The sequence below is a fragment of the Monodelphis domestica genome, chromosome 1, assembly GCF_027887165.1.
Source record: "Monodelphis domestica isolate mMonDom1 chromosome 1, mMonDom1.pri, whole genome shotgun sequence".
Lineage (NCBI taxonomy): Eukaryota > Metazoa > Chordata > Mammalia > Didelphimorphia > Didelphidae > Monodelphis > Monodelphis domestica.
Window position 1 is genome coordinate 496,172,945 of NC_077227.1, and position 27,128 is coordinate 496,200,072.

Sequence of the window (27,128 nt, forward strand, 5' to 3'; positions counted from 1 at the left end):
CACTGGATTTGGAGGCAGAAAAGCTGGGTACAAATCTTAACTGTCACTGGCTACTCTTGTGATCTTGGGCCAGTCACTTCACTTGTCTGTCCCCCATTTTTCTCATCTATGAAATGAGGTGATTGGTCTAGATTAGTTTTCATTTAGCATCTAGCTCTCAAAATCTGTGAATCAAAAATGCCTTTAAATGATTCTGGCAACCGAGACAAATCTGGTAGAGGGTTTGGCTATTATCCAAGAGATTATGGCAAAAGCCTTCACTTTCCCAGTGAACAAATTCTTTATTTTGAAATGTGCTTTACCAGTCTCATAGTGAGAAAACTGACTCTTCTGACAGCTTTGACCTGGTCTCTGGTTATATCTACTGAGCAGCATTTAGGATCATCCTGGGTGAATAAGAATCATCAGGGTTGAAAGAAGGAATATGTGGAAAGAAAAAAAAATATCGTTTTCTTCTCAGATATTTCTTTTCTTATCTCAGGTGCTTAGTACAGCTCCATAAAAGACAATTGACTCTGTACCCTCTTGGCTTCCATGAAGAGAATGAAAAAAATGATCTGGAAGCAAACATAGTGGAATTGTTGGATGTGAAAGTCCATAAAGAAAATGAACATGATGAATTTTCTGTCCAGGCTAAGGAAGACATTTACTTGTGAGTAAAGTTATATATTTTATTTTAAGTTATATAGTCTACTTAATATTCTACATCACCATTAAAATAAGTAAACAGCCCTTTCTATATATTCATAGTCATTTAATTTATCTATAAACCTATTAACGGGTTTAAACATCTATCATGAATTCAAGGTTTACTGCAATGCCATTCCATCATTGAAAGGTTACTGTGGGGTTGTATGACTGTTATCTGAGGCTCTGTCTAGCTGAGTTTGCAAAGAATCCTTACTTTCTGGTAAAGAATAGTTTTTAGACAAAGTAACTCAGGAAGGCCACCTATTAACAAGGTAGAGGGGTTAGGATTTACATTGGTGGAAGGAAGACTCACAGTAATGAATTCAAGGATCCTTGAAGAAGTGAAGTGAGAGGGAAGCTCTGTAGTGAAAGAGCACTGAATTTGTGGTCAGAAAAGTTGGGTTCAAATCCTGACTTTGCTACTGAATACTTGTGTGATCTTGGGCAAGTCACTTCCCTTGTCTGATTCTTAGTTTTCCCATCTGTAAAATGATGTGATTGGTCTAGGTCAGTTTTCATTCAACATCTAGCTCTCAACATCTTTGAATTAAAAATGTGTTTAAACAGATTGGGGCAACTGAGATAAATCTGAATAATATCCACTTTAGAAGCAATTCTGTGTAGCCGATGAAGTTGACCCAAATTCGAGTGTTTCTGACTATTTCTGCCACTGTCTTGGTAGAAAGGAAGTATTAGGGAACTTTCTTACCTACCCTCAGGGGAAAGGAGGAATGATGAGAAAAATTTGCACCACTGAATCAATATATGGCAAAATTTCAACTCTGTAACCTTAAAAACCTAAGCAATTAACTTTGTTTGAAAAGGTCAGAGCAGCCTGTGCTATTCTCCTTTGACAAGTTAGCCCGTCCAACAACTCATTTTAAATTAGAATTATCTTTGGCAAAGTTAATCAGGATGTTATTTATACCATTGCATTGCAGGGGGTTTTATCTTTTGATAGCTTTCAAATGTCTTTCCCAATGATTGCTTCATTGAGACAGAGGAGATGGTTTGCTAAAATACCTATATGCATTGAGAAAACGTCTTAAGGTACTTGATATATCAAACCATTCACCAAACTCCATGTAAACTCAACTCATGATTAATGGATCTAAATTTAGCTAAAAATTTTGAACCAGGGTGCTTTGGATCCCAGATACACAGTATGAACTTCTTATTATGAAGCAGTTTTTCTTCCTCAATTTTTTCCTCTGAAAGGTCCTCAATTTTCCATGCTCCTCTCTTCTGCAACTTGTTTCTGATGTTCAGCTGGACTTCTTATCCTTTCACATATCATTAAGTCCACCACCCACATATTGTAAGCTTTGTCAGGAATATAGACATAGGGAAGGCAGAGAAGAGGAGTCTAGTTTGAAAAACAAACAAACAAACGTAGTTATATTGGTTATCCCTTCTTTCTGAGGTCCATTCTGTTTTTCTCTCTTGTCTTTAGAGGCACAGAATTATAGATCTAGCACTGGGAAGGAATTGGCATGACATGCAGCTTTGCCCTTTCATTTTACAGATGAGGAAACTGAAAACTAAGCAGGTTAAGTGACTTTCGTAAGGACCTGTTCCTTAGGGAATAAGTGTGAGAGGCAGGCCTTGAACTCAGATCATCTAACTCCAAAGTCAGTGCTTTTCCCCTTTATGACTTCATAAATTCATACTTTGCTTTTGGTATTATTTGTTTTCTTCTTGAGGCCAGCTCAAATGCTTTGTCCTTCAGGAAGCCTCCTCTAATGCCCCTGGGTCATTAAGTCTCTTTACCCAGGTTTTGTATCTCTCTGCATTTAAATGCTATTTTATGTTATAATTTTCTGTGAATATATCATAGCTACTAGAAAATACATTCTATAAGAAAACTGTTTTACTAAATCTTGCATCCTCCTTAACATCTGTCAGGGGATAGCAAAATAGTAGAAAGTTGGTTAACAAATGTTTATTGAGTTCTTTATTTCCTTGTGTTCTGTTGGTCTTGGTAAAAGTGCCTCAGACATTTAGGAAGTTGTTTGACCAATAAAATAATCATTTATCAAGCACCTACTATGTGCCAGGCACTATAGTAGATTCTAGAAATAAAAAGATAAAAATGAAAAAATTCCTGCCCTCAATTCTCTACCTTTTACTAGGGAAAACAAAGTAAAGGAGGTAAGGATATATTTCATAATTGGAAATGGGGAAAGAGAGTGCTAACAATTGAAAGGACCAGCAAAGGCTTCCTATTGGAGGAGGTGTCTGATTTGAAGACAACTTGAAGACAATTTGAAGAAAACTAAGAATTTTAAGGCAGAAGGGAGAAGGGAGAACTTTTCAGGCATAGGGGACTGGCTTGTGCATGGGCATGGAGTGAAGGTTGGAATGCTTTAGGAAAGAAAGAATAGGTCAATTTAGCCAGACTGGAAAGGGTGTAAAGGCAAATAATGTGTGATAAGCCTAGAAAGGCAGATTGGGAAGGACTTTAAATGTCAAGCTGAGGGGTTTGTATTTCATCCTACAGGACAAGGAAGCAATCAAAGGCTTTTGAGCAAGAGTGACATGATCGATAGCCTGATTAGGGCCTGAGATTTTCTAGGAGTTTATAGAAACTGGAGGGGGAGGATGGGAGATAGAGAGTAAAAATCTCCCATGGAAGGACTTTTTCCCTCCCTGTCTTTTATCATTATGGGGAGATTCAATGATACATGCACACAGATAATGATCATATATAGTTGGAGGGGACCTTAGAGGTCACTGAGCCCCATCTTTTTTCTTTTCTTCCTTCTTTTCCTCCTCCTTCTAATAATGATGATGATGATGATAATGATGATAATAGCTAGCATTTATATAGTGATTTAAGGTTTGCAAAGTATCTTACATATGTCAACTGATTTGATCTCAGAACAACACTGGGAAGCAGGTGCCATTATCTCCATTTATAGATGAGTAAACTGAGATACTAGTCCAAGGTAATATACTAGGGGATTATCTGAGACAGGATTCACACTTTCTGTCTTCTTGACTCCAAGTTCTCTACTATATCCACTGTGCTACCCCTTTCTCAATCTATTTTTGAGATGAGCAAATGGAGACACAAAAAGATTAAATAGTTTGCCCAGTGTCCTGTAACTTATTAAGTATCTTAGATGAGATTCAAACCCAGTTCTCTAACCATTAGACCATGTTACCTCTCTACTTGGCCTTAACATGTTTTTTGTACAAATAATAATGATGGTGACAATGATGATAATTCACATTTTTATTGTACTTCATGGTTTACAAAGCACTTTATAGACATTTTTCATAACAATTCTGTTGAGGTAGGTTAAAAAGCAAATTATTATTCCCATTTCACAGATGAGGAAATTGAACCTCAGAGGGAGGGATAAAGTGATTTGTACACCATCATGACTACTGAATGGTATAACCTCTATTTTATAACTGCCTTGTTCTAACTCTACATCACTGACTCCATTTACTATATATAGAGAAGTATAGAGAATAGACACATATTTCTATTTTTAGATTCCGAATACCTGCCTCAAGCCTAAGCAGACCAATGGAGGATGTCATTGAGATGAGAGACAGATGGGTCACCCTAATAAACCAATATTGTACACACTCTCTGACTCATTCAGACCATCAGTCTGAATTTCAGGATGGAAGTTCCTGTGTAGAGACTAGCCTAACCTCCAAACATAAGATCAATAAAGATGGAACAGACATATTTCCAGAAGGAAAGGAGAGAGAACTGGTGTCTTTGCTGGCTTCAGCTTCTTCCATGACCTCACTGAGTATGGTTCCAACTTCCTGTTGTGAGTCAGAATCTCAAAGGAGAACCTCAGTGGGACAGGATATGGCAAGTGTACCCCAACCTTGTCTCTCTGTAGTCAAGGGAGGCCTATCTCCCCCTGCCAGCCTTCCAGCTACTAATTCCATTCCAGCCACTGAAAGAACAAAAGCTTTTCACTGGGATATTGTTCCTCATGACAAAGTAAGTCTTTTCTCTTCTTTAATTTAACCCAAGGGTTATACTGTGGCAATACGAAAAAGATAGAGTGTACAGAGATGCTTTTCCAGTTTACTTTAAATATTTTAGAAAAGCTTACTATCACTTTAATATATTGATTGAGGAGATGCTGAGGTATTATTGCATAGCACTAGGATGATTCAGAGCTGACACAGGTTTGCTAAGTAAATAAAACAGTACAATCAAAGTTAATATGAGGAGTTCTAGTATGCATAAATTACAGTCCCTAGTGGTGCTGAATCTTTTTTTACTATTTCTGTTAGCTGAATTAATGATTTACTTATTAAACTGATTCATTGGGGCTATTGATACACCAGAAGTCCCTAGGAGGAAGATTCTGGTTCAGTGTAAAAGTTTTTTTAAACTCCTACCTTTTGGCTTAGAATCAGTTCTAAGTTAGAAGAGCAGCAAGGACCAGGCAATTGGTGACTCGACTAGTGACTTGCCAAGGAAGTATCTGAGACGAAATTTGAACCCAGTCCTCCTGACTCCAGGGCTGGCTCTCTATCCACTGTGCTACATAGTTGCCACAGTTCAACATAATACTAAGAAAAAAAATTAGAGCTGTCTAGACTGGAATGGGCAGTCATAGGAGTTAGTGAGATCCCCCACTCTAGAGGTCTGGCTAATCACTGGTTATGGACATATTAGAGGGAATTCTTGTTCAGGTAAGAGTTGAGCTAGATGACTTTTGAGGTCCCTCCTTAGTCAGAGATTCTTTGAATTATGATTGAAAGAAAAGAGTGAGATTTTTTCAAGGGAAATGTTTTGTGTTCAGAACTAAAATGTCCCATGTGTCTCAGAGACAGATGAGATTCTATCACACACAAAACACCAAAAAATTAAAAAAAAAACAGCTTTGGGCTGGAATATCTTCCCAGATAAGTCATTTTAGACATTTGAACTGGGTCTACTGTTCCTTCTGCCAGACTCTGCCTCAGGCTCTCTCACGTCCTTTTCCCAGTCAATCTCTTTCCTGTGTCTTTGGGTCAGGGTGTGTTTGGATAGAGCCTGGGCCAATTCAGATCTGACCCCCAACCAGTTGCCTACTAGTGAATCTAGTTCTAGAGACCCTTGGGAAACTGCTGTGCCCCAGTTATTTAGGTCTGAATGCCTCTCCTGTCACTATTCAGGGATTCATTAAAACATGAATTGGAATGGCTCTGTGAATTTGGAAGACAGAGCTGCCCTTTCTGAGAATGAAAATCTGAAGTCAGAACATGTTTCTGGTAATGTCACTGTGTGCAGATTTCAGTTTCCTTCTTTCCTTTCCTTATGTTTTTTCAGATTCAAAAATCCATCTGGGCAACATGTGACCTCCAAAAGAGAAAAATCGATGTGACAAGACTCTATGACCAGTTCCACACTCTGAATACCCCTGTGATGTTGAACAATGATTTATTAGGGAAGCAACACCTTCTTTTAGATCACAAAGTTGCCCACAACTTTAGTAAGTGATAAGTTACTTGCTTGGTCTCCTATTTCCAGATTTTCCTAACTAAGACTCATCAACACTTGTCAGATTGTACCTGTGATAATGATTCCAACCATCTAAATATCTGCTTTCTAGATTGATGGCTACTTTCCTCACTGGGGCTATGAATATATCTAGCTGTTGGTTGGGCAAAAAGAGACATCACCTTTATGTTTACTCTTTTTGTTTGTGAAAGTAATAAATAAATTATAGAGATACCTCTCTCTTCCTCTTGTGCCTCCTCATGGGAGAGAGTGGGTGCTGAGCTTTTGAAGGCTGTGGCACCAGAGAGGACTAACTTAGGAATTTTCTACAAAGCTGGAAAATATTCAAGGAGAGGTCTAGTGATAGATTGTGTGTTTTTTATCCGGGGACTTATCTCAAGTTATCTTTACTCACCAATCCATCTGCCACTCAGCTTCCAAAGTATTTTTCTCAAGGTACATATCTAAAAAGGTTACTCTCCTGCTAAAAAAAACAACCTGCAGTAGATCCCTATTGCCTTTAGATTCAAAATTTATATTGAAACTCTTCATGGACTGGCTACAATCAATCTACTTTCTAAGCCTTATGTTGCACCATTTCTCTATAATCCAGCAGAACTGACTTTTTTTTTTGTTGTTGCTATTGCTCACAAATGACACTTGCCTCCCATCTCACTGTCTTTGCAAAGGCTTCCCCCCTGCATCTTAAATGTACACCTCTGCTTCTTATAAGCCCCAGCTTTCTTCAAAGCTTAGCTCAAGTACAAACTTTTATGTGAAGTCTTTTTGCCTGCCATTTCCCCAAATTACCTTGGATTTATTAGGTGTAAATTTTGGATATATGTAGGTATATATTGTCTCCTTAAAGAATGCACATTCTTTGAAGGCAGGCTTAATGTTATTACTGTCTTTGTATTCCCATCATCCAGGACAGAGCTGGGTACACAATGGATGCTTAATTATACTTGTTCATTGGTTGGTTAAGTTACACTAAATTAAGAAAGACTCATCACTAGGGGGCTACAAAATTATTATTATTATTATTTGGCCACAGAAATTCTCAGAGATTGTTTACTAAGTGGTTAAGGGAGTATACATACGGACACAATCACAGATCCATGAAATTGAAGACATAATAGTAGTTTACATTTTTATAGCACTTTAAATGATGTAAGTATATCCCTCAAAGCAACCCTATAGGGTAGTGCAATTATTGTTTCCCTTTCTACAGGTGAAGATATAGGAAACCAGGCCTATAATTTTCTTAGAATAGGCACCTCCTAATGAGGAAATTACCTCTACCAATGCATATTGGCAACTATTTGGCAGTTTAGTTCAGATTTGCCCGAGGCACTAAGAGGTGAAGTGATTTGACAAGTGGCACAGCCAGATTGGACTCAAATACAGCCAGCTTTTTTTCTCTCTTTCAACAACGTTAACTCTCTAACCACTGTGTCATGCTCACTCTATTCATTTCTACTTTATAGATGACGGAAATGAAACTCATAGAGGTGAAATAATTTGCCCAGGGCCATGCTGAAGTGTGGAAGGCTCAGAGCTAGGATTCAATTCTAGGTCCTTGGACTCTTAAGTGGCATGTTCATTCTATTGTACCATTATTATTATTTTTATTTTTAAAATGCCTTCTTGATGTGTTAATAGTTTCTAATATATTTAAGTAAAAATTTTATGGGTTTGAAAAGAGACGGGTAAAAGGAGACCCAATTTAAACTGGTTTCCTGAATTTTATGAGTAGATTTGGATCCTATATTTACTACTATAAAATGAAGGTGTTGAGTTAGGTATCTAAGCTTTTTTTTTATGATGAATGCTATGATATTCTTGTTTGTTAATTAAAAATATTTTTTTATAACCCTTGTCTTCTGTTTGAGGATTTCAAGGCAGAAGAAAAATATGGGCTAGGCAATTGGGGTTAAGTGACTTGCCCAGGATCACACAGCTAGGATAGATTTGAATTCAGGACTTCTTGTCTCCAGGCCTAGTTTCCTATCCATTGAACTGCTCAGCTGCTTCCAAATGCTATGATTCATAAAGATCTATAAGCATTCTGTCTTGGGCCCAATAATCTACCATTTTCTTTTACTATGTGTGCAGGTGGGGTGTGTGGGGTGCTCAGGGAGGTGTAGTATCTCTGGTATGGAGGGCTTGTTGTGCCCTCCTAGGGCAGCTCTCCAGCCTCTGACCCCCACCTGACACCCAGCTCTCACTTGTGGCTCCCAGTAGCTGCTAGCATATGGCAGCAGCTACATCCCGGGCAATGGCTTCGACAGGCCAGCTAAACCTTGTGAGGGTAGCCATTGGGTCATCAACCCCTGGTGAACCAGGGCTTTGCTCACCCAGCATGTGAAGACTGCTTCGGCGGAAGAAACCAATAAGAAGTTTCAAAGGCTGAGATGGCAATGCAGCAAGGCACTGTGGAGTGCTTAGGGCGTGTTGGAGCACAAAGGACAACATGGCCATCCAATGCAGCTGAGGAAGTCTCCAGACGTAACAATTTTTCGTGCCACTGAACCCAGGCTTCCAACGCCGAGAGAGTGGGACTGTCTCTGTGCATCGACTTTTCCACTTAAATCTCCTTCACGTACAAGTGTCTTTGTGCACACTCATCTATCCTAACCCCGTCCACCCTCTTCAAGACCTGCGGCGATGGGGGATTGGTGACACAACAGGTAGAGGCGACCACTGGCAGTTGTAGTCACGATCCTGCACGTAGGCAGCCCACGGACCAGTGGTCGCTCGGCCCTGTGGGCAGCAGGGACGTTCGGCAGCATCCTGGGTGACTGAGCAGCCCTCTCTAGGATAGCACTGCTCACCCTAATCAAGGGAGGGGACTAGAAAAGGTGTCCCAAACATTGCCTGCCATACAAACACCTGGTCAGCACACTGCGGCTGGCGGGTCATCCCTTTAAGCGGTCAAAACCAAAAGAAACAAAACACAAAGAAACTCCAACTAGGAGCATGGAACATCAGGACATTACTTGACAGAGAGAATACCCCAAGACCCGAGAGAAGAACAGCTCTAATCGGTAAAGAAATGGCACGATATAACATCGACATCGCAGCCTTAAGTGAAACACACTTAGCAGAAAAGGGATCACTCAGCGAACCCACCACTGGATACACCTTCTTCTGGAAAGGTAGAGCCACAAATGAAGACAGAATCCACGGTGTTGGCCTGGCCATCAAGACCAGTTTGCTCAAACAGCTGCCAGACTTGCCTGTGGGCATCAGCGAGAGGCTCATGAAGATCCGTTTGCCTCTCAGCAAAGACCGGTATGCCACAATCATCAGTGCATATGTCCCAACACTGACCAGCACAGAGGAGACCATCGAGGAGTTCTACTCTGACCTGAGTGCCATCCTGCACTCAGTGCCCACCAATGACAAGCTGATACTGCTGGGAGACTTCAACGCCCGCGTTGGCCAGGACCATGAAAGATGGAAAGGAGTGCTCGGCAAACACGGCGTGGGCAAAATGAACAACAACGGCCTTCTGCTACTCAGCAAATGCTCAGAGTTTGAACTCACCATCACGAACACTGTGTTCAGAATGGCGAACAAATATAAAACAACGTGGATGCACCCATGATCAAAACAGTGGCATCTCATTGACTACATCATTGTACGCCGGCAAGACATCCAGGATGTAAAGATCACCAGAGCCATGAGAGGAGCTGAATGCTGGACAGACCACTGATTGGTTAGAGCAACTCTTCAAATGCGCATTGCACCTCACCATCCAAAACGCACCCAGACAGTTCATGCACTTTACAATGTGAGTCGTCTTAGAGATCCATCTTATTTGCAAACATTCCAGTCCTGCCTGGATGACAAGCTGTCTGCCAAGGGACCACTCACTGGAAGCTCAACCGAGAAATGGAACCAGTTCAGAGACGCAGTGAAGGAAACACCAAAGGCAGTCCTAGGCCCCAAACAAAGCAACCACCAGGACTGGTTCGACAAGAACAACACTGCTATTGAAGACCTATTGAGCAAAAAGAACAAAGCCTTTATGCAGTGGCAAAATAACCCAAACTCTGCTCCTAAAAAGGACAGATTCAAGTCTCTCCAAGCCATGGCACAGCGTGAGATCAGGAAGATGCAAGACTGATGGTGGGGGAAAAAGGCAGAAGAAATCCAGCGTTTTGCTGATATGAAAAACTACAAACAATTTTTCAGTGCCCTCAAGCCTGTCTATGGCTATGGGCCATTAAAACCCACCACTACTCCCTTGCTATCCTCTGATGGTGACACTCTCATAAAAGATAAAAAAGGCATCAGCAACAGGTGGAAAGAACACTTCAGTCAGCTTCTCAACTGACCCTCTTCAGTTGACCAAAGCGCCATTGACCAGATCCCCCAAAACCACTCCATTGAACAACTTGATGTCCCTCTTTCAATAGAGGAAGTCCAAAAAGCCATTAAGCAAATGAGTGCAGGCAAGGCACCCGGTAAAGACGGGATTCCAACCGAGGTCTACAAGGCCTTAAATGGAAAGGCGCTCCAGGCATTCCACATAGTGCTGACCAGCATATGGGAAGAGGAAGACATGCCCCCAGAACTCAGAGATGCCTCCATCGTAGCCCTATACAAGAACAAAGGCTCACGAGCAGCCTGTGACAACTACAGAGGCATCTCACTACTCTCCACTGCTGGAAAGATCCTCTCCCGTGTTATACTCAACAGACTCCTGTCATCTGTTTCAGAGCAGAACCTGCCTGAATCACAATGTGGCTTCCAAACAGATCGCAGCACCATCAACATGGTCTTCACAGTGAGACAAATGCAGGAAAGATGCCTTGAGCAGAACCTGAGTCTCTACATTGTCTTCATAGACCTGACAAAGGCGTTCGACACAGTGAACAGGGATGCATTGTGGGTGATCCTCAGCAAGCTCGGTTGCCCAGCAAAATTCATCAAACTGATCCAGCTCTTTCATGTCAACATGACAGGAGAAGTCCTATCTGGTGGAGAGACTTCCGATCACTTCAACATCTCCAATGGTGTGAAACAAGGCTGTGTCCTCGCTCTGGTACTATTCAACCTATTTTTCACCCAAGTATTACGACATGCTGTGATGGATCTAGACCTGGGCGTCTACATCAAATACCAACTGGATGACTCACTATTTGACCTTCGCCGCCTGACTGCAAAAACAAAGACAACAGAGAGACTTATCCTGGAAGCTCTCTTTGCAGATGACTATGCTCTCATGGCCCACCAAGAAAATCATCTCCAAACCATTGTGGATAGGTGCTCCACCACAACAAAACTGTTTGGCCTGACTATCAGCCTCAGCAAAACAGAGGTGCTGTTCCAACCTGCACCAGGGAGGCCAACGAACCAGCCGTGCATTACAATCGACGGCACGCAGCTTTCTAAGGTCAACACCTTCAAGTACCTGGGCAGCATCATTGCCAATGACGGGTCCCTAGACCATGAGATCAATGCCAGGATCCAAAAGGCCAACCAGGCACTCGGGCGGCTGCACTCCAAATCCTCCAGCACAGCGGTGTAAGCACTGCGACGAAGCTCAAAGTGTATAACGCAGTGGTCCTCAGCTCACTCCTGTACGGTTGTGAGACATGGACACTGTACCGGAAGCACATAAAACTGCTGGAGCAATTCCACCAACGCTCGCTCCAGTCAATCATGAGGATCCGATGGCAGGACCGAATCACCAACCAGGAAGTCCTCGACAGAACCAACTCCACCAGCATTGAAGTCCTGGTCCTCCAAACCCAGCTACGATGGTCTGGACACGTCATCCACATGGACCCACAGCGAATACCAAGACAGGTATTCTATGGTGAACTGTCAGCTGGACTCAGGAAACAAGGCTGACCAAAGAGAAGATTCAAGGATCAGCTAAAGTCCAACTTGAAGTGGGCTGGCATTACACCAAAGCAACTAGAACTCGCTGACTCTGACAGAAGCAGCTGGCGAACCCACATTAACCATGCTGCCACCACCTTTGAAGATGAGCGACGTTGACGTCTTGCCGCTGCGCATGAACGCTGACACCAGGCCACAGCTGCACCTCCCATAACAACTGGCGTCCCAGCCCCATGTGCCACAAACTGTGCGCCTCAGCCTTTGGACTCCAAAGCCACATGAGGGTACACCGTAGATGAAACTGCACAAAGACAATAGTCATTCTCGATCACCGAGAGACTACCACCACTATGTGTGCAGGTGGGTACCATCTAACATCAAGGCCTCTGAGTTGGGGGTGGGAGCAAATTTTTTATTGAAATGTGGCCTCTTTTGAAATTGAATAAACTGCTTTGCAGCTAGGTGGTGTGCAGTAGATAGGATGCTAGACTTTGGAATCAGGAAGGCTCATTTCCAAGAGTTCAGATCTGGCTCCAGTCACTATCAGTGTGACCCTGAGCAAGTCACTTAACTCTGTTTACCTCAGTTTCCTCATCTGTAAAATGCATTGGAGAAGTTAATCACAAGCCACTCTAGTATCTTGCCAATAGAACCCCAAATGGGCTCATGGAAAATTGGACATGACTGAAAATGTCTGAATCACAATAACCTATTTTGCCCTGGAATCCTACAGTTTTTCTGTAAAGTACTGGCCCTTCCCTGTTAGGTCTTATGGATTCAATTTCTGTGGGTAGTAAAAAGGAACTTTCACATGCTACAATACACAGAAACTGAAAAAGTGGAATCCTATCAATGCTTGGGAAACCAAAGAAGTTCTATTTGCCATAGATTTGTAGGATGTGACTCATCATTAGGCTACAGATTTTCTTTTCCCATGTGAATTGAAATTGTTTAGGAATTGCTAGGGGTAAAGGTATGCCACTGAATGGCATGATCAGTTATTAAAGGTTTATTTCCCCCCCCCAACCTGGCACCAAATAATCAGTAAATGAGGCTAATGTAATTATATGTTCTTTAATTACTTTTCCATCTGGATCATAGATTATGGGAAGAGCAGATTATTTAGGTCTAGATAGGTTTTATTTTACTCTTTAAAAGCTTTTTGCTTTTATGTAGTAGTATCTTTGGCTTACTTTCTTTTCCTTTCCTTCTCCCATTGGTTTTCTTCCTTATTATAGAAAAACATTTAAGCAAAGCTAAGGCAAAATGTTGATCAGATATGACTTACATATATCCTATTTCACTTCCAGACTCCACTGCTTCTCTCTGGACAACTATTTATCAAATGGAATCCATTAAATAAAAGGATTTAAAAATTGTTAGCTTGTTTTATTTAGAATTGCATAGGGTTTTTTTTTTTTTTTACTATCAGTTCTTCAAGACCTATATTGTATATGATAGTACATTATAATTCTACTGCTATTTAATGTTGCTATCATTCAGATCATTGTAGTCACTGGGTATCTTCTGATGTTTCTTTGCATTCCTCATATCCATTATTTCTTAGAGAAAAATAATCTACCATTGTATTTATATATTCATATTTCATAATTTGTTTAGCAATTCCACAACAAGCAGGATCCTATTTTGTTTGAAAATTTGATTGAGTATAGGGCCACAGAATTTAGAGATAGCAAAGAACTTAGAGAGTATTTAGTCTAAGGCCCTCACTTTAAAGACAAGGAGACTGAAGTGTGATGCACCTTGCCCAAGGTCACATAGGCAGCAAGTAGCAAAGACAGGATTCAAAGCCAGATCATCCCTCTCCGGATCTGTTACATGAGGGGGCTTTTTTTGGGGGGGGGGCACAAAATGAAGAGTTGAGCTAGCATGAAGTCTTCTAGCTAATTAAATGGACCAATAGTTTCACCTTGAACTGACTAATTTGATGATGAGAAGCTCATACATTTATTTCAAGAGTGGTTTTTAAAGGGTAAGAAATAAATCCATGTTCAAAGTTGGTGTTAATTTCTCTATCAGCAAGGGTTTGCCACAAAGACAGAATACCCAGGTCTTTAAAGATGTTAACTGAACAATTCATTTTGGGTAATTAGATGCTTGAAGGTATGATGACCTCACCTTTATTAATATTGATGAGCACATGCACATGAAAAGCTTATAAAAAGTTTTAATTGGAATATTTGGATGGAAAGAGTCAATCTAGAAGGTCTACCTCTGTTCTCATTCACTGACTAGAATTTGAAAAGATATAAGAGAAGAATATGTTAATAACAACAACAACAATGATAGCTAATGAATGGCATACAGATATAGCCCTTTTTTACTTTCCTTCTTTTCTTGGCTTTACACTATATCTTTTAATTCCTTCCTTTGTTTGTTTCTTCCTTTCCCTTACTTTCTCTCTTAGAATAAATATCAAGAATTGGTTCCAAGACAGGAGAATGGTAAAAGGTAGACAACAGGGTTAAATGACTTTTTCAGGATCACATAGGATGTATTTGAGGCCAGATTTGAACCCAAGACCTCCTGTGTCCAGACCTGGTTATCAATCCACTATGCTGCTCTCCTGCTTCTGCTGCCATTTTTTTTTTGTAGGAGAGCAGGGAGAGTATTGCAGGCACATGGGAGAGGCAGTGAAAAGGTATAGAGTAGAGGAGATGTTATACATAAGGAATAGAAAGGCCAGTATCACAGTATCTGTAGAGAAAATGAAGGAGAATAAAGTGCTAGAAGACTGAAGAAGGGTCCAGGTTATATATGGATTTAAAAACCAAAGAGGATTTTATATTTGACTGAGTGGGATCTTTACTTTAGAAGATTACTTGGACAATTGAGTAATGGATAGAAAGAGATAGAGATTATATGCAGGGACTTGGAGCATCAGTTTATTGCAATAATCCATGTGTGAAGTGATGAGAACCTGTCCCTGGGTGGCAGGTGTAGATGTGAGAGAAGGGGGAGAATATATGATATATTGTGAAGATAGAAACAAGAATTGACAACATACTGGATATATGGAGTAAGTGTGACTGGGCAGTTCAGAAATACACTGAGGTTTTGGACTTCAGTGGAAGCTTGGGAGGATAACTGGGAAGATAGGGATGCTCTCCACAGTAATAGGAAAGTTGGGAAGAAGGAAGGCTTTTAGAAGAAAATAACAATTTGTGTTTTGGATGTATTAAGTTTGAGATGAATATGGGACCTCCAATTTGAGCTGTCCAAAAGGCAGTTAGTGGTATGAGATTGAAACTCAGGAGAAAGATTGAGGATGGCTTTCTTGATGTATGAATTATTTTTGCAGAGATGATAATTGAGACCTAGAGATATTGGTGAGAGTACCCAACAAGAGAGTATAGAAAGAGAAGAGAAGAGAGCCCTGGAGAGAACCTTGGGAGATACCTCTGATAAAGAGCCAGTAAAAGAGACTGAGAAGGGGTTGTCATACAGTGGGAGAACCAAGAGAGAACAGAGTCAGGAAAACCTAGAGGAGAGGCATTATCCTAGGGAAGAGGAAGATTGACAAAAGCTACAGATTGAAGGGAGGCTATCAGATTTGGCAATTTAAAGAATTGCTGATGACTTTGGAGAGAAGTGTTTCAGCTGAGTGGTAAGATTGTAATCTAAACTACAGAGTATTTAAAAGGGAGAAGAGAAGTAAAGATAGCAATTATAGATAGTTTTCTTTTAAAAATTATATATATATATTTCTAATTATATGTAAAAACTATTTTAAACATTTATTTTTAAAAATTTTGAGCTCCAAATTTTCTCCTTCCATCTTCTAAACCTTCTTTCTTTCTTGAGGAAGTAGGCAATTTGATATAGATTATACATTTGCAATCATGCAAAACATTCCATATCATCCATGTTGCAAAAGAAAACAGACCAAAAAAAAAAAAAACAACCCCAAACCTGAAACTCTCAATCAGATTCCATCAGTTCTTTCTCTAGAAGTGGATGGCATTTTAAATCATGCATCCTTTGGAACTTTCTTGGATTATTGTATTGCTGAGAATAGCTGAGTCATTCACAGCTGATCACTATACTATTATTCTGTTACTGTGTACACTATTCTCTTGGTGCTACTCACTTCACTTTTCATCAGTTCATATAATTCTTCCCAAGTTTTGCTGAAATCATCCTGCTTGTAATTTCTTATAGCATAATAGTCTTCCATCATGATCATATATCACAACTTGTTCAGTTATTTCCCATTTTTGTTGAGTATCCTTTCAATGTCTGATTCTTTGATAGATGACTTTCTCCAGGAATTTGCCTGAGAAGTGTGCATTTCTTGGCTTGTCACTTTCTCTGGTTGTGGTGCTCCCTTCTCTCCTCTAAGTACTGACCTACCTGATTTCCTTTAAGGCTCAACTAAAATCCTACCTTATACAGGAAGTCTTTCCCCTCCCCTTTTAGATACTTTCCTTCTCTTAATTATTTCCTATTTTTCCAATATATAGCTTGCTTTTTATATTTGTTTGCATGCTCCATTAGATTCTAAGCTCCTTGAGGGCTTAGACTTTTTCTTCTTTTTGTATCCCTATCACTTGGCACAATGTTTGGCACATAGTAGGTTCTTAATAAATATTTACTGATTCGCTGATTGAGAAGTGCAGGAGAAATATAGGATGCTAGCTGGTGAGGATGATGTGATCAATTCAGGTTTTTTTTTTTTTTAATGGATGTCTTGGGTGCATTTATAGAGACAGTGATATGTTTGTGGGCAGCAGTGAAGGAGCCAGTTAAAAAGAAGTGACTGATATTTCAGAGACAGGTAACACTGGTCCAATTTTTTTTTTAAATTTATAAAGTATAGATTATAAAGCTCAAAATGGTGAAGTGATTTGTCCAAGGTCATACAGCTAGTTAAATAGCAGAGCTGGGACTTGAATCCAGGTCTTCTGATTTCAAGCCCATCATTCTTTCCACCACATCACAGGTGTCTTATAAATGTATAAATCTGTCCGGAAGTGTTAATATGCACAAAGGAAGTCAAAAGCATTTCCTCCCCATCTAAATCAAGATGATTCCCATTAGAAAATCATGCTGCCTTTGTTTGAAAATAGGACTATTCGTTTTGAGCTACTTTAGTTGAAAAATGAAGCTATTTCTGTTGAAGCTATTTTTTGTTAAGACAGGGAATTATCTTTTGTTAACAGTAGTGAGCTATTTAGCAAAATTTCTGTACTTTGGGTTTTTGTCAAAAGCAAAACTTTACTCTGACTTTATTCACACTTTCCTTTGATAATAGAAGTTAATGACAATGAAAACAATTCTTAAAAATAATATGGGACAGTTGCAAAATTACCAAGGTCTTTGGCATCAGCTTTTTTTTTTCTTCTAAACTCTGAGTGAAAAAATAAGTGGATAAAAATCTATGGAGAAGCAAGAGTTGCTCAATTAGACCAAAAGTCCAAGGAATTTCAAGACATCTTATAAAAGATCTAGGTATATATGAGCAAACTAGAGCATAAGGGAAATGAGAAACACTCTTAGTGAGCCATAGAAAGGTGCTACTAGGGAGAAAGTTAGAGGTTAAGAAATATAGGAAGCTGCTGGGAGTTAAAAGCTTAGCTATCAATTTAATATTGGGGATTTGGGAAAGTGATTTATTGGGAGAGAGGGAGAGTCGAGCAAAAACACTGAGAAAGTAATGGGGGTGAGGGATGGACAATCAGATCTGTTCTCTGAGTATAACCACAATGGAAAATTCCTCTCCTCACGGAGAAATCATTCTTTAAAAATGAATTATTATATGATAATTTAATTCATTTTTAAATTATCAATCTAAAAAACAAGAATTAACCTCATTCTTAAAATGAGAATTTATAAGGTTGAGGAGGGGGCATATTCCCATTTAATATTCCCAACTCTTAAAGTTCTATATAAATTCAGGTTGTTAGTATGCTTCTGCAAAAGTCCTGATCCCTCATGCTTTTGAAAGGATCCATGGCTCTTAAAGCTATAACAGAGGAATACAGATTCTGAGTGACTCTATCAATTTGTAAAAACTAAAAAAAATTGATCTCTCCCCTGAGCTTATCTCACATTTTTAATGACCTTCTGAATATCTCCATTTGGATATTCCATAGGCATTTCAAATTCAACATGGTCAAAGCAGAACTCAATATCTCTGCTCACCTTCTCCAAACTTCCCTATTTCTGTTGAAGGAGCTTATATTCTTTCAGTTATCCAGGTTCTTCAAACATCCTCAACTCCTCTTTCACCACCTGTTCCTCTCCTTCCATTCAGTTGGGAAGTCTTATCAATTCTTTCTGGAGCACCTATCTTCTAGGATTATGAGAATTAAATGAGATAATATTTGTAAAACACTTATCATAGTGCCTGGCATGTAATGAGTGCTTAATCCTTCCTTTCTCTCTCCCTCCTCTTCCTTCCTTCCTTCCTTCCTTCCTTCCTTCCTTCCTTCCTTCCTTCCTTCCTTCCTTCCTTCCTTCCTTCCTTCCTTCCTTCCTTCCTTCCTTCCTTCCTTCCTTCCTTCCTTCCTTCCTTCCTTCCTCCCTTCCTTCTTTTAAAACCCTCACCTTTCATCTTAGATTCAATTTTGTGTATTGGTTCTAAGGCAGAGGAATGGTAAAGGTTAGGAATGGGGGTCAAGTGACTTGCCCAGGGCCAGACAGCTAGGAAGTGTCTGAGGTCAGATTTAAACCCAGGACCTCACATCTCTGGGCCTGACACTCAATCCACTGAGGCACTCAGCTAGCTCCACTTCTTTAACACAAGATAGGGCAAAAGAAATGTAACTTTTATACAACTCATTCTCTATAGAAACTATAGGAAGACATGACAAATTCAAGAGAATAAGGCATTGTTATATATCGAAGTTATTGAATCAGTAGAGAAATTATATCTTAAATATGTATGAAGATGATCATGGCATTAATTATATGCCAATGGAGAGACTTGGAGAAGAAATTTAGTGTAGTGGTAGTCTCTTGGTGATCGAGAATGACTATTGTCTTTGTGCATTATCATCTACGGTGTACCCTCATGTGGCTTTGGAGTCCAAAGGCTGAGGCGCACAGTGTGTGGCACATGGGGCATGGGACACCAGTTGTTACGGGAGGTGCAGTTGTGGTCTGCTGTTGGCGTTCATGCGCAGCGGCAAGATGTCGACGTCGCTCATCTTCAAAGGTGGTGGCAGCATGGTTAATGTGGGCTCGCCAGCTGCTTCTGTCAGAGTCAGCGAGTTCTAGTTGCTTTGGTGTGATGCCAGCCCACTTCAAGTTTGAATTTAGCTGATACTTGAATCTTTTCTTTGGTCGGCCTTGTTTCCTGAGTCCAGCTGACAGTTCACCATAAAATACCTGTCTTGGTATTTGCTGTGGGTCCATGCGGATGACGTGTCCAGACCATCGTAGCTGGGTTTGGAGGACCATGACTTCGATGCTGGTGGAGTTGGCTCTGTTGAGGACTTCCTGGTTGGTGATTCAGTCCTGCCATCGGATCCTCATGATTGACCGGAGGGAGCATTGGTGGAATTGCTCCAGCTGTTTCATGTGCTTCCGGTACAGTGTCCATGTCTCACAACCGTACAGGAGTGAGCTGAGGACCACTGCGTTATACACTTTGAGCTTCATCGCAGTGCTTACACCGCTGTGTTGGAGGACTTTGGAGTGCAGCCACCTGAGTGCCTGGCTGGCCTTTTGGATCCTGGCATTGATATCGTGGTCTAGGGACCCATCGTTGGCGATGGTGCTGCCCAGGTACTTGAAGGTGTTGATGTTAGAAAGCTGCGTGCCGTCGATTGTAATGCACGGCTGGTTAGTTGGCCTCCCTGGTGCAGGTTGGAACAGCACCTCTGTTTTGCTGAGGCTGATAGTCAGGCCAAACAGTTTTGTTGTGGTGGAGAACCTGTCCAGAATGGTTTGGAGATGATTTTCTTGGTGGGCCATGAGAGCATAGTCATCTGCAAAGAGAGCTTCCAGGATGAGTCTCTCTGTTGTCTTTGTTTTTGCAGTCAGGCGGCGAAGGTCAAATAGTGAGCCATCCAGTTGGTATTTGATGTAGACGCCCAGGTCTAGATCCATCACAGCATGTCGTAATACTTGGGTGAAAAATAGGTTGAATAGTACCAGAGTGAGGACACAGCCTTGTTTCACGCCATTGGAGATGTTGAAGTGATCGGAAGTCTCTCCACCAGATAGGACTTCCCCTGTCATGTTGACATGAAAGAGCTGGATCAGTTTGACGAATTTTGCTGGGCAACCAAGCTTGCTGAGGATCACCCACAATGCATCCCTGTTCACTGTGTCGAACGCCTTTGTCAGGTCTATGAAGACAATGTAGAGACTCAGGTTCTGCTCAAGGCATTTTTCCTGCATTTGTCTCACTGTGAAGACCATGTTGATGGTGCTGCGATCTGTTTGGAAGCCACATTGTGATTCAGGCAGGTTCTGCTCTGAAACAGATGACAGGAGTCTGTTGAGTATAACACGGGAGAGGATCTTTCCAGCAGTGGAGAGTAGTGAGATGCCTCTGTAGTTGTCACAGGCTGCTCGTGAGCCTTTGTTCTTGTATAGGGCTACGATGGAGGCATCTCTGAGTTCTGGGGGCATGTCTTCCTCTTCCCATATGCTACTCAGCACTATGTGGAATGCCTGGAGTGCCTTTCCATTTAAGGCCTTGTAGACCTCGGTTGGAATCCCTTCTTTACCGGGTGCCTTGCCTGCACTCATTTGTTTAATGGCTTTTTGGACCTCCTCTATTGAAGGAGGGACGTCAAGTTGTTCAATGGAGCGATTTTGGGGGATCTGGTCAAGGGTGCTTTGGTTGACTGAAGAGGTTCGGTTGAGAAGCTTAATGCAGGCATAGATGCATTTACTTAAAAATGTAAAAAATACATATTATTTATTTTGTTCAATATTTTTCAATTACTTGTAATTTTTTTACCATTTATGTTTTGAAATATTAAGCTTCATATTTTCTCCCTCTGTCCCCTTCCTTCCCCATTGAGAAAGTCCTATTATAGTAGAACCTGGTTTTATATGAAGTTGACACGTGCAAAATCAGGTATATTCAATTGGCAATTTAAAAAAATCAGAAAAAATATGTAAAATAAAATTTTAATTATGTGTTAAATCAGTCATTTTCCTAAACTGCTTTATTCCTCTGGGAAGTCTTAGTTTGAGTTGTTACATTATTTTGTGCCAAACATTAGCTACCATATCAATCTTTACTTGGAGCTCTCACTTGTAACAAGTCATGTCCCTGACAGAGCAGTGCTTCTCTTTGTTTCATTAACACTATTTAGTTATTAATAATGGCCCCAAAGTACAAGAGTAGTGATTCTGACAAGCCTAAGAAATGTTGTAAAGTACCTAGGTATATAGGTATATATATAGGTATATAGTAGGGTTTGCTATTATATGTAATTTTTGCCTTCCACAAAGTGTCATGGAATGTATTAGTTGCATAAAATGAGGACTTTATATATATTACACATATGAAGTCTTGCAAAACATATTTCTCTATTAGCTATGTTTCAAAAGAAAAACCACACACAGAGCAAGAAAAATAAAGTTAAAAAAGAGAAGCATTTACTTCTAGATGTATGATTTCTCATAGTTTCATGTTGCCAGTAGTTCCACTGTTGACCAGGCTGCTGCTTATTGGAAAAAGCTCCAGGATAGTGATGGTGAACCTTTTAGAGACAGAGAGCTGGAGAATCTCACCTCCCCCACCCCTAGACTGAGTACTGTGTCCCTCATCCAACCAAGTTCTGGGACTCCCCCCCTTCCCTCTTACCCCACATAGGGGAGGGAAGAAGCACTCCCATTGGGCTGCTGGGCAGAGGGGCACAAGAAGTGAGGAATATCCTTGGTAAGTGTAGAGAGGGGGAGGAGAGTAGTCCAAATGCTCTGCTCCCCTCCAGATTTGCCACCTTTGAGCAACCCACCTTACCCCCTGTAATCCATTGGGCTGCTGGGCAGAGGGGTGGGGGATGGGAAAATGTTGTCAGGTGTGGTGGAGGACAGGGAAGCAGTTCCACCTGAGACCCCCTGCCTTTCTAGTAAGGAACTCTGGCAGGGGTTGGGGGAGGATGGTCAGGTGACCACAGAGAGCACTCTGTGTGCGATCTTTGGCACCTGTGCCACAGGTTTGCCATCACCATTCTAGGAGATGAGACTTCTGGTGCCTAGATGTGGAGTAACCTCAGGCATGTGAGAAGTGGATAGGAAATGTCAGCTCTTGAAGAAGAAAGGTGAGCACAATTGTATGGAGCAATGATTAGCAATCAGGGGAAGGGACTTGGAAAAACCGTGTAGAGAGAAAAGAGAGGCCCAGGGAATGGGAAATGTGGAAACCTTAGTGTGGATAGGAGGCGTCAGCTGCAGAGAGGCTGTAAGAGTGCTTGAGAATACAGGAAGAGGCCACACAATGGAGCATGGCAATTTCATGATGACTCCTGTGTCATGATGAAAGATGTCAATGGTCCTATGGTGTTAGTATTCTTTAGTCTATTTTGATAAGAATGGGAGAAAAAAAAGATCCTCAAGAAGCAGAGTTCTATATACCTTAAATTTTACCAATAGTGATATAAGTTTGAATTGAATGGATTCTCTATGGTTTAGGAAATAGAAGGGTTAAAGGGAATGGTAGACATCATCACTCTGTGTGTGAATGGTCAGAATATTTACTGCCTGATTCAATTCCTTGCCACTTAACTTAGCTATTATCATTTAATTACCTGCCTTTTGCTTTTGAAGTTATGAGTTTATTTTGTTTATTTTTTGTTATTTGCTTGCTTGTTTGAATTTGACATAGAGATATCTTGGTGGGGACCTAGGCCATAATTTTGAATAGATGATCCCAAATAGCATATTAAAACCTGTGAAATGGGGATAATAATTTGCTTCTTAACATATTTTAACAGGGTTGTTGTAAATGATCATATGAGAAAATGTTGATCAAGTATTTTGTAAATCATGTAGTATAATATAATAGATGAAAGAAAAAATGAGTCAAAGATAATTCTAAATTTATATGCTTCAGTGACTGGGAGAATGATTCCATGGACATAAAAAAGAAATTAAAAGGTGGCATAATCTTAATTACAAATTCTTTTGTGAGAAGTAAGAAATTAGCTTAGTTTGGGACATGGTTCATTTGAAATAAGCTAGGCATTTGTGTAGAAAAACCCAGTAAACAATTGGAGATAAGATAGCTGCGAAGGTTTAGAAGAAAGGATTTGGGAGCCATTAGAAGTTAAAGTTAAGGCTGTGTAAATGGATGAGTTCCTTAATTCTGAAAGAAATAATAGAGAAAGATGAGCATTTGAGCTAAAGCCCGAACCTTGGGTAATGTCTGGCAGGAGTCTAGAGGGCAGAAGATGAACCATCAGTGGGGAAACCCAAGTCTGAACCCAAAGGATATTTAACAGCAAAGAACTTCACTCATACCATCATTCATTATGCCTACATTGAAAGACTCTAGGGAGATTTTTTTTGGAGCTTCAAAACCACAGAGTTAGTTAAAAGAATGAGAAATAATAGGATATTATCTTGGATTTCCTGTTCTTTGCCGGTATTTAATGGTGAAAAGTTGTTTTTTTTTAAAGGTGCTAGATTTTTCTCTGCCCTACCTAGCAAAGCATGAGCCAGCCAGCTCTTTCTTAATCTTATGAAAAAGGGTACCAGACCTGAACAAGACAGGTCATGGAGCTCACATTCTGTAATCTAAACACTGGTTCTATAGCCTTAGTGCATTTTGTATGCACTTTGTGATTTTGTAGGTCATTGGTAAATAAGACAGATAACCATTGCCCTTGTATGTTTTCACATCCCAAACTTCTATCCTTCATCCCATGAAATCAGTTGTGTTCCAAAATCTTTACAATGGTTATTATTTCCATTTTCTTGTTCAGTTGTGTCTGACTCTTCATGACCCCATTTGGAGTCTTTTTGGCAAAAATTTTGCAGTGCTTTGCCATTTCCTTCTTCAGTTCATTTTACAGATGAGGAAGGCTGAGATAAACTTGCCCAGGATCATATAGCTAGTAAGTGTTGTAGGCCAGATTTGAACTTATGAAAGTCAATCTTCCTGGTTTTTAGGCCCAGACCTCTATCTACTGTGCCACCTAGCTGCCTATAATGGCTATGCTATTATATTATTTTATTAATGGTAATGTAATGGTAACTTAAAGGTTACCAAGCATTTTTCATTTTGTTCTCACAAAAACCCTATGAAACATGTAGTGCCAGGATTATCATCATCCCCATTTTATAACTGAAATACCTGAGGCTCAGAAAGTTTAGGGACATGTTCCCTATCATACAGTATGTGGCCCAGTTGGGATTAAAAGAGTTCTTTTTGACTCCAAGACCAGTGCTCTGTCTCTGATGAGATCAGGCCTATCACCTCTTGCTCTTACCCTGCCATCCCCTTTCTTGGTGAAATGTATTGGGTCTTTGAAAATCCAATACAAGTGAAAAAGTTCAGTGTAGTTGTACCTTTTACTTGAGCAAATCTAACAAGAAATGAGGTGATGCTTTTATAAGTCTTTTGTGTTAAAAACGATCCTCCCCCATGTTGAGCCCCTATTCCCGCCATGGCTGATGTTGTGTGGATCACAATGGATATATTCACTTGATGTTTTTTTTTTGGTACAAGTTTTTCAATAAGTGCTTCATAGAAGGTCTACCAAATGGGCTGTTCATTTTTTATCTTTGCCTTTAAAAATTTAAGGACAAAGGACCAAGATACAGTGTAGTATTTCACATAGCGTTTAGAGGGCTCCAAGTAGAAATTATTATTATTATTATCACATACTTTCCAATACTGTTTTAATTTGCCCATAGATCCAACATAGGTCAAGCTACTGTTTTGGTGAGAAAATTCTAGGAGAAAATATTTCTGGAATATCTCATTCCTGGATGTAGAATAGCTCCAGGGATATGTATTATTGCTGTTAGTTATTAATATATGTGCAGTTCTTTGAGTTTTGCAAAACACTCTTCTCATTGGATCCTCACAACTCTGAGGTGTAGGAACCATTATTGTCCCCATTTTACAAATGGAGAAACTAAGGCAGAGAGAGGTTAAGGACTTGCCCAGGGTTAAACAATCAGTGTCTGAAGATGACTTTGAACTCAAGTCTTCTTGACTCTTAGGTCTAGAGCTCTTATCGTGACACTTGGTTGGAAAGCAATTGTGAAATGTTCCTCAGTTTTCTCTAGCCTTTACCTTAGTTTTGATTATACAAAGTGATGTATCTTGGTCTCTCTCTCTGTCTCTCTCAAGGTATCTTCCTCAGACATTTTCACTTCAAACCCAAGGAGCTCCAAGGAAGATTGTATGTTCTTCAGGAAGAAACTGGTGGACTTGCCTATGAGCATATCATAACACTAAGAAGGTAAACTTTAGATGCCAAACAGCATTGATAAATACTTCCCTCCACTTCTTAGAAGTGGCACCAGTTTTCTGGTGGGAAGGGAGAGACTCCAAGTATTAATTGCTGAGAAAGGGAACTGTGGATATTCTAGGGGCAGGAGGGAGACATATGGGGAGAGCTAACTAGCCCCTTCACTATCTATAGGATGCATTCTGTACTGGGCCTTCTGATGGTGAGCTTCAAAATCACTACCAATGACAGGTCTCAGATCTTTTCCCTTCCCAATTCCTATGCTAAAGCCTTTCTTCTACGTAGGACATATCTTATACTTGATCTTGTTCATTGTTGACATTTCTCTCTCTCTCCTCTTCCCCCTCCATTAGACTAGAAGCTCTTTGAAGTCAAGACCTGTGTTTTTAACTTTCTTCCTGTCTCCAGTGGCTAATACAGTGCTTTGCATATCTTAATGAATGCTTCTTGACTTGACTTCAGGAATGGGTGTGTTTGGAGCCAGCTCTTTCCAGCCAGTGAGAGACAGTTGTTAAATTTTCAGTTTAGAAATCTGCAAATCTGACACATCAAGGCTTGATATGATGTTTAGTTGATTATTTAGACTTAAGGTGATGAAGAAAATACTAATAATGTATATTAAACTTAAATGTGTTGTGACTACTTATTTTTTTCTTCCACTGGAGAATCAGTTGTTAAACATTTATTAGCAGGGGGCAGTTGGGTGGCTCAATGGATTGAGAGCCAGGCCTAGGGACAGGAGGTCCTGGGCTCAAATTTGGCCTCAGACACATCTCAGTTGTGTGACCCTGGGCAAGTCACTTAACCCCCATTGCCTAGCCCTTACCACTTTTCTGCCTTAGAACCAGTACACAGTATTGATTCTAAGACAGAAAGCAAGGAGTTTTTTTTTTTTAAACTAAAAAATAAACAAAAGACATTTACTAACCCACCTTTGACTTCTGGGTTTCTGAAATAGAGTATAATGAATGTAAATCTGTCATAATGAGGAGTCAATATAGATGATGAGTAAATGGGATTTCCAAACAGGAGAGCCTAAGAATTGGGTTTGGCAGGGAAAATATTCTTTTACATTGCCTTGTGAATTTAAAGTAATTTCCTTCACTAGAGCTTACTCTTAGCTACTCAAGGCACTCCACGTGCATGACATTTCTTTCTCACTTGCTTCATTACTGGAGAGGTAATTAAAGGATAGCCACCAGAACTCTAGCAGTTTTCATATCTGGGACAGGTAGCACAAAATGCATCTAAGACAAGTAAGAAGCATGCCCTCAGTTCAGTTGAAGGGAGAAAAACCAGAAATCCTTGACTATCTCAAAACCATTGCTGGAGGGAGGAAGCAGCCATATGGAAGCTTTTTTTTCTTTTCTTTCTTTTTTTTAAAATTAATTATTCTTCCTAACTAGAACCTAAACTCAATTATTTCTCTGCTGCTGAATGGTTGTAGGTGTTGCCCTTGTCCTTCCAAATTTCTATAACTTGAGGCCCATGTTGCAATTCTAGTAGACATTATTATCCTCAGTAGAGAAGACCTGAGTTCAGTGGCTTAGCTTAGGTCACATAGTATATCAATGACCAAAGCTATGGGAGGGTAGGTTAAGCTGCTCCCTTTATGGCTAATATGTAGGACTTCTTTACCAAGTTTAATAAAACTTTAGTGATTTGAATCCTAATAAGCAGGAATTGATAAGAAGTTGTAAACAATT

At 40.2% G+C, this 27,128-nt stretch overlaps 1 protein-coding gene across 1 annotated transcript in view; it reads left to right on the forward strand.

Annotated features, from left to right (window-relative positions):
* The first annotated feature begins 400 nt into the window (after nt 1–400).
* Nucleotides 401–27,128, forward strand: part of LOC103097295 (uncharacterized) — a 55,609-nt gene continuing 28,881 nt past the window's right edge. The window contains exons 1-4 of the mRNA XM_007475690.2: nt 401–652; nt 4,195–4,663; nt 5,987–6,149; nt 25,302–25,413. Coding sequence (XP_007475752.2) covers nt 4,229–4,663; nt 5,987–6,149; nt 25,302–25,413 — 710 coding nt within the window. The 5' untranslated portion in view covers nt 401–652; nt 4,195–4,228. The remainder of the gene's footprint in view (nt 653–4,194; nt 4,664–5,986; nt 6,150–25,301; nt 25,414–27,128) is intronic.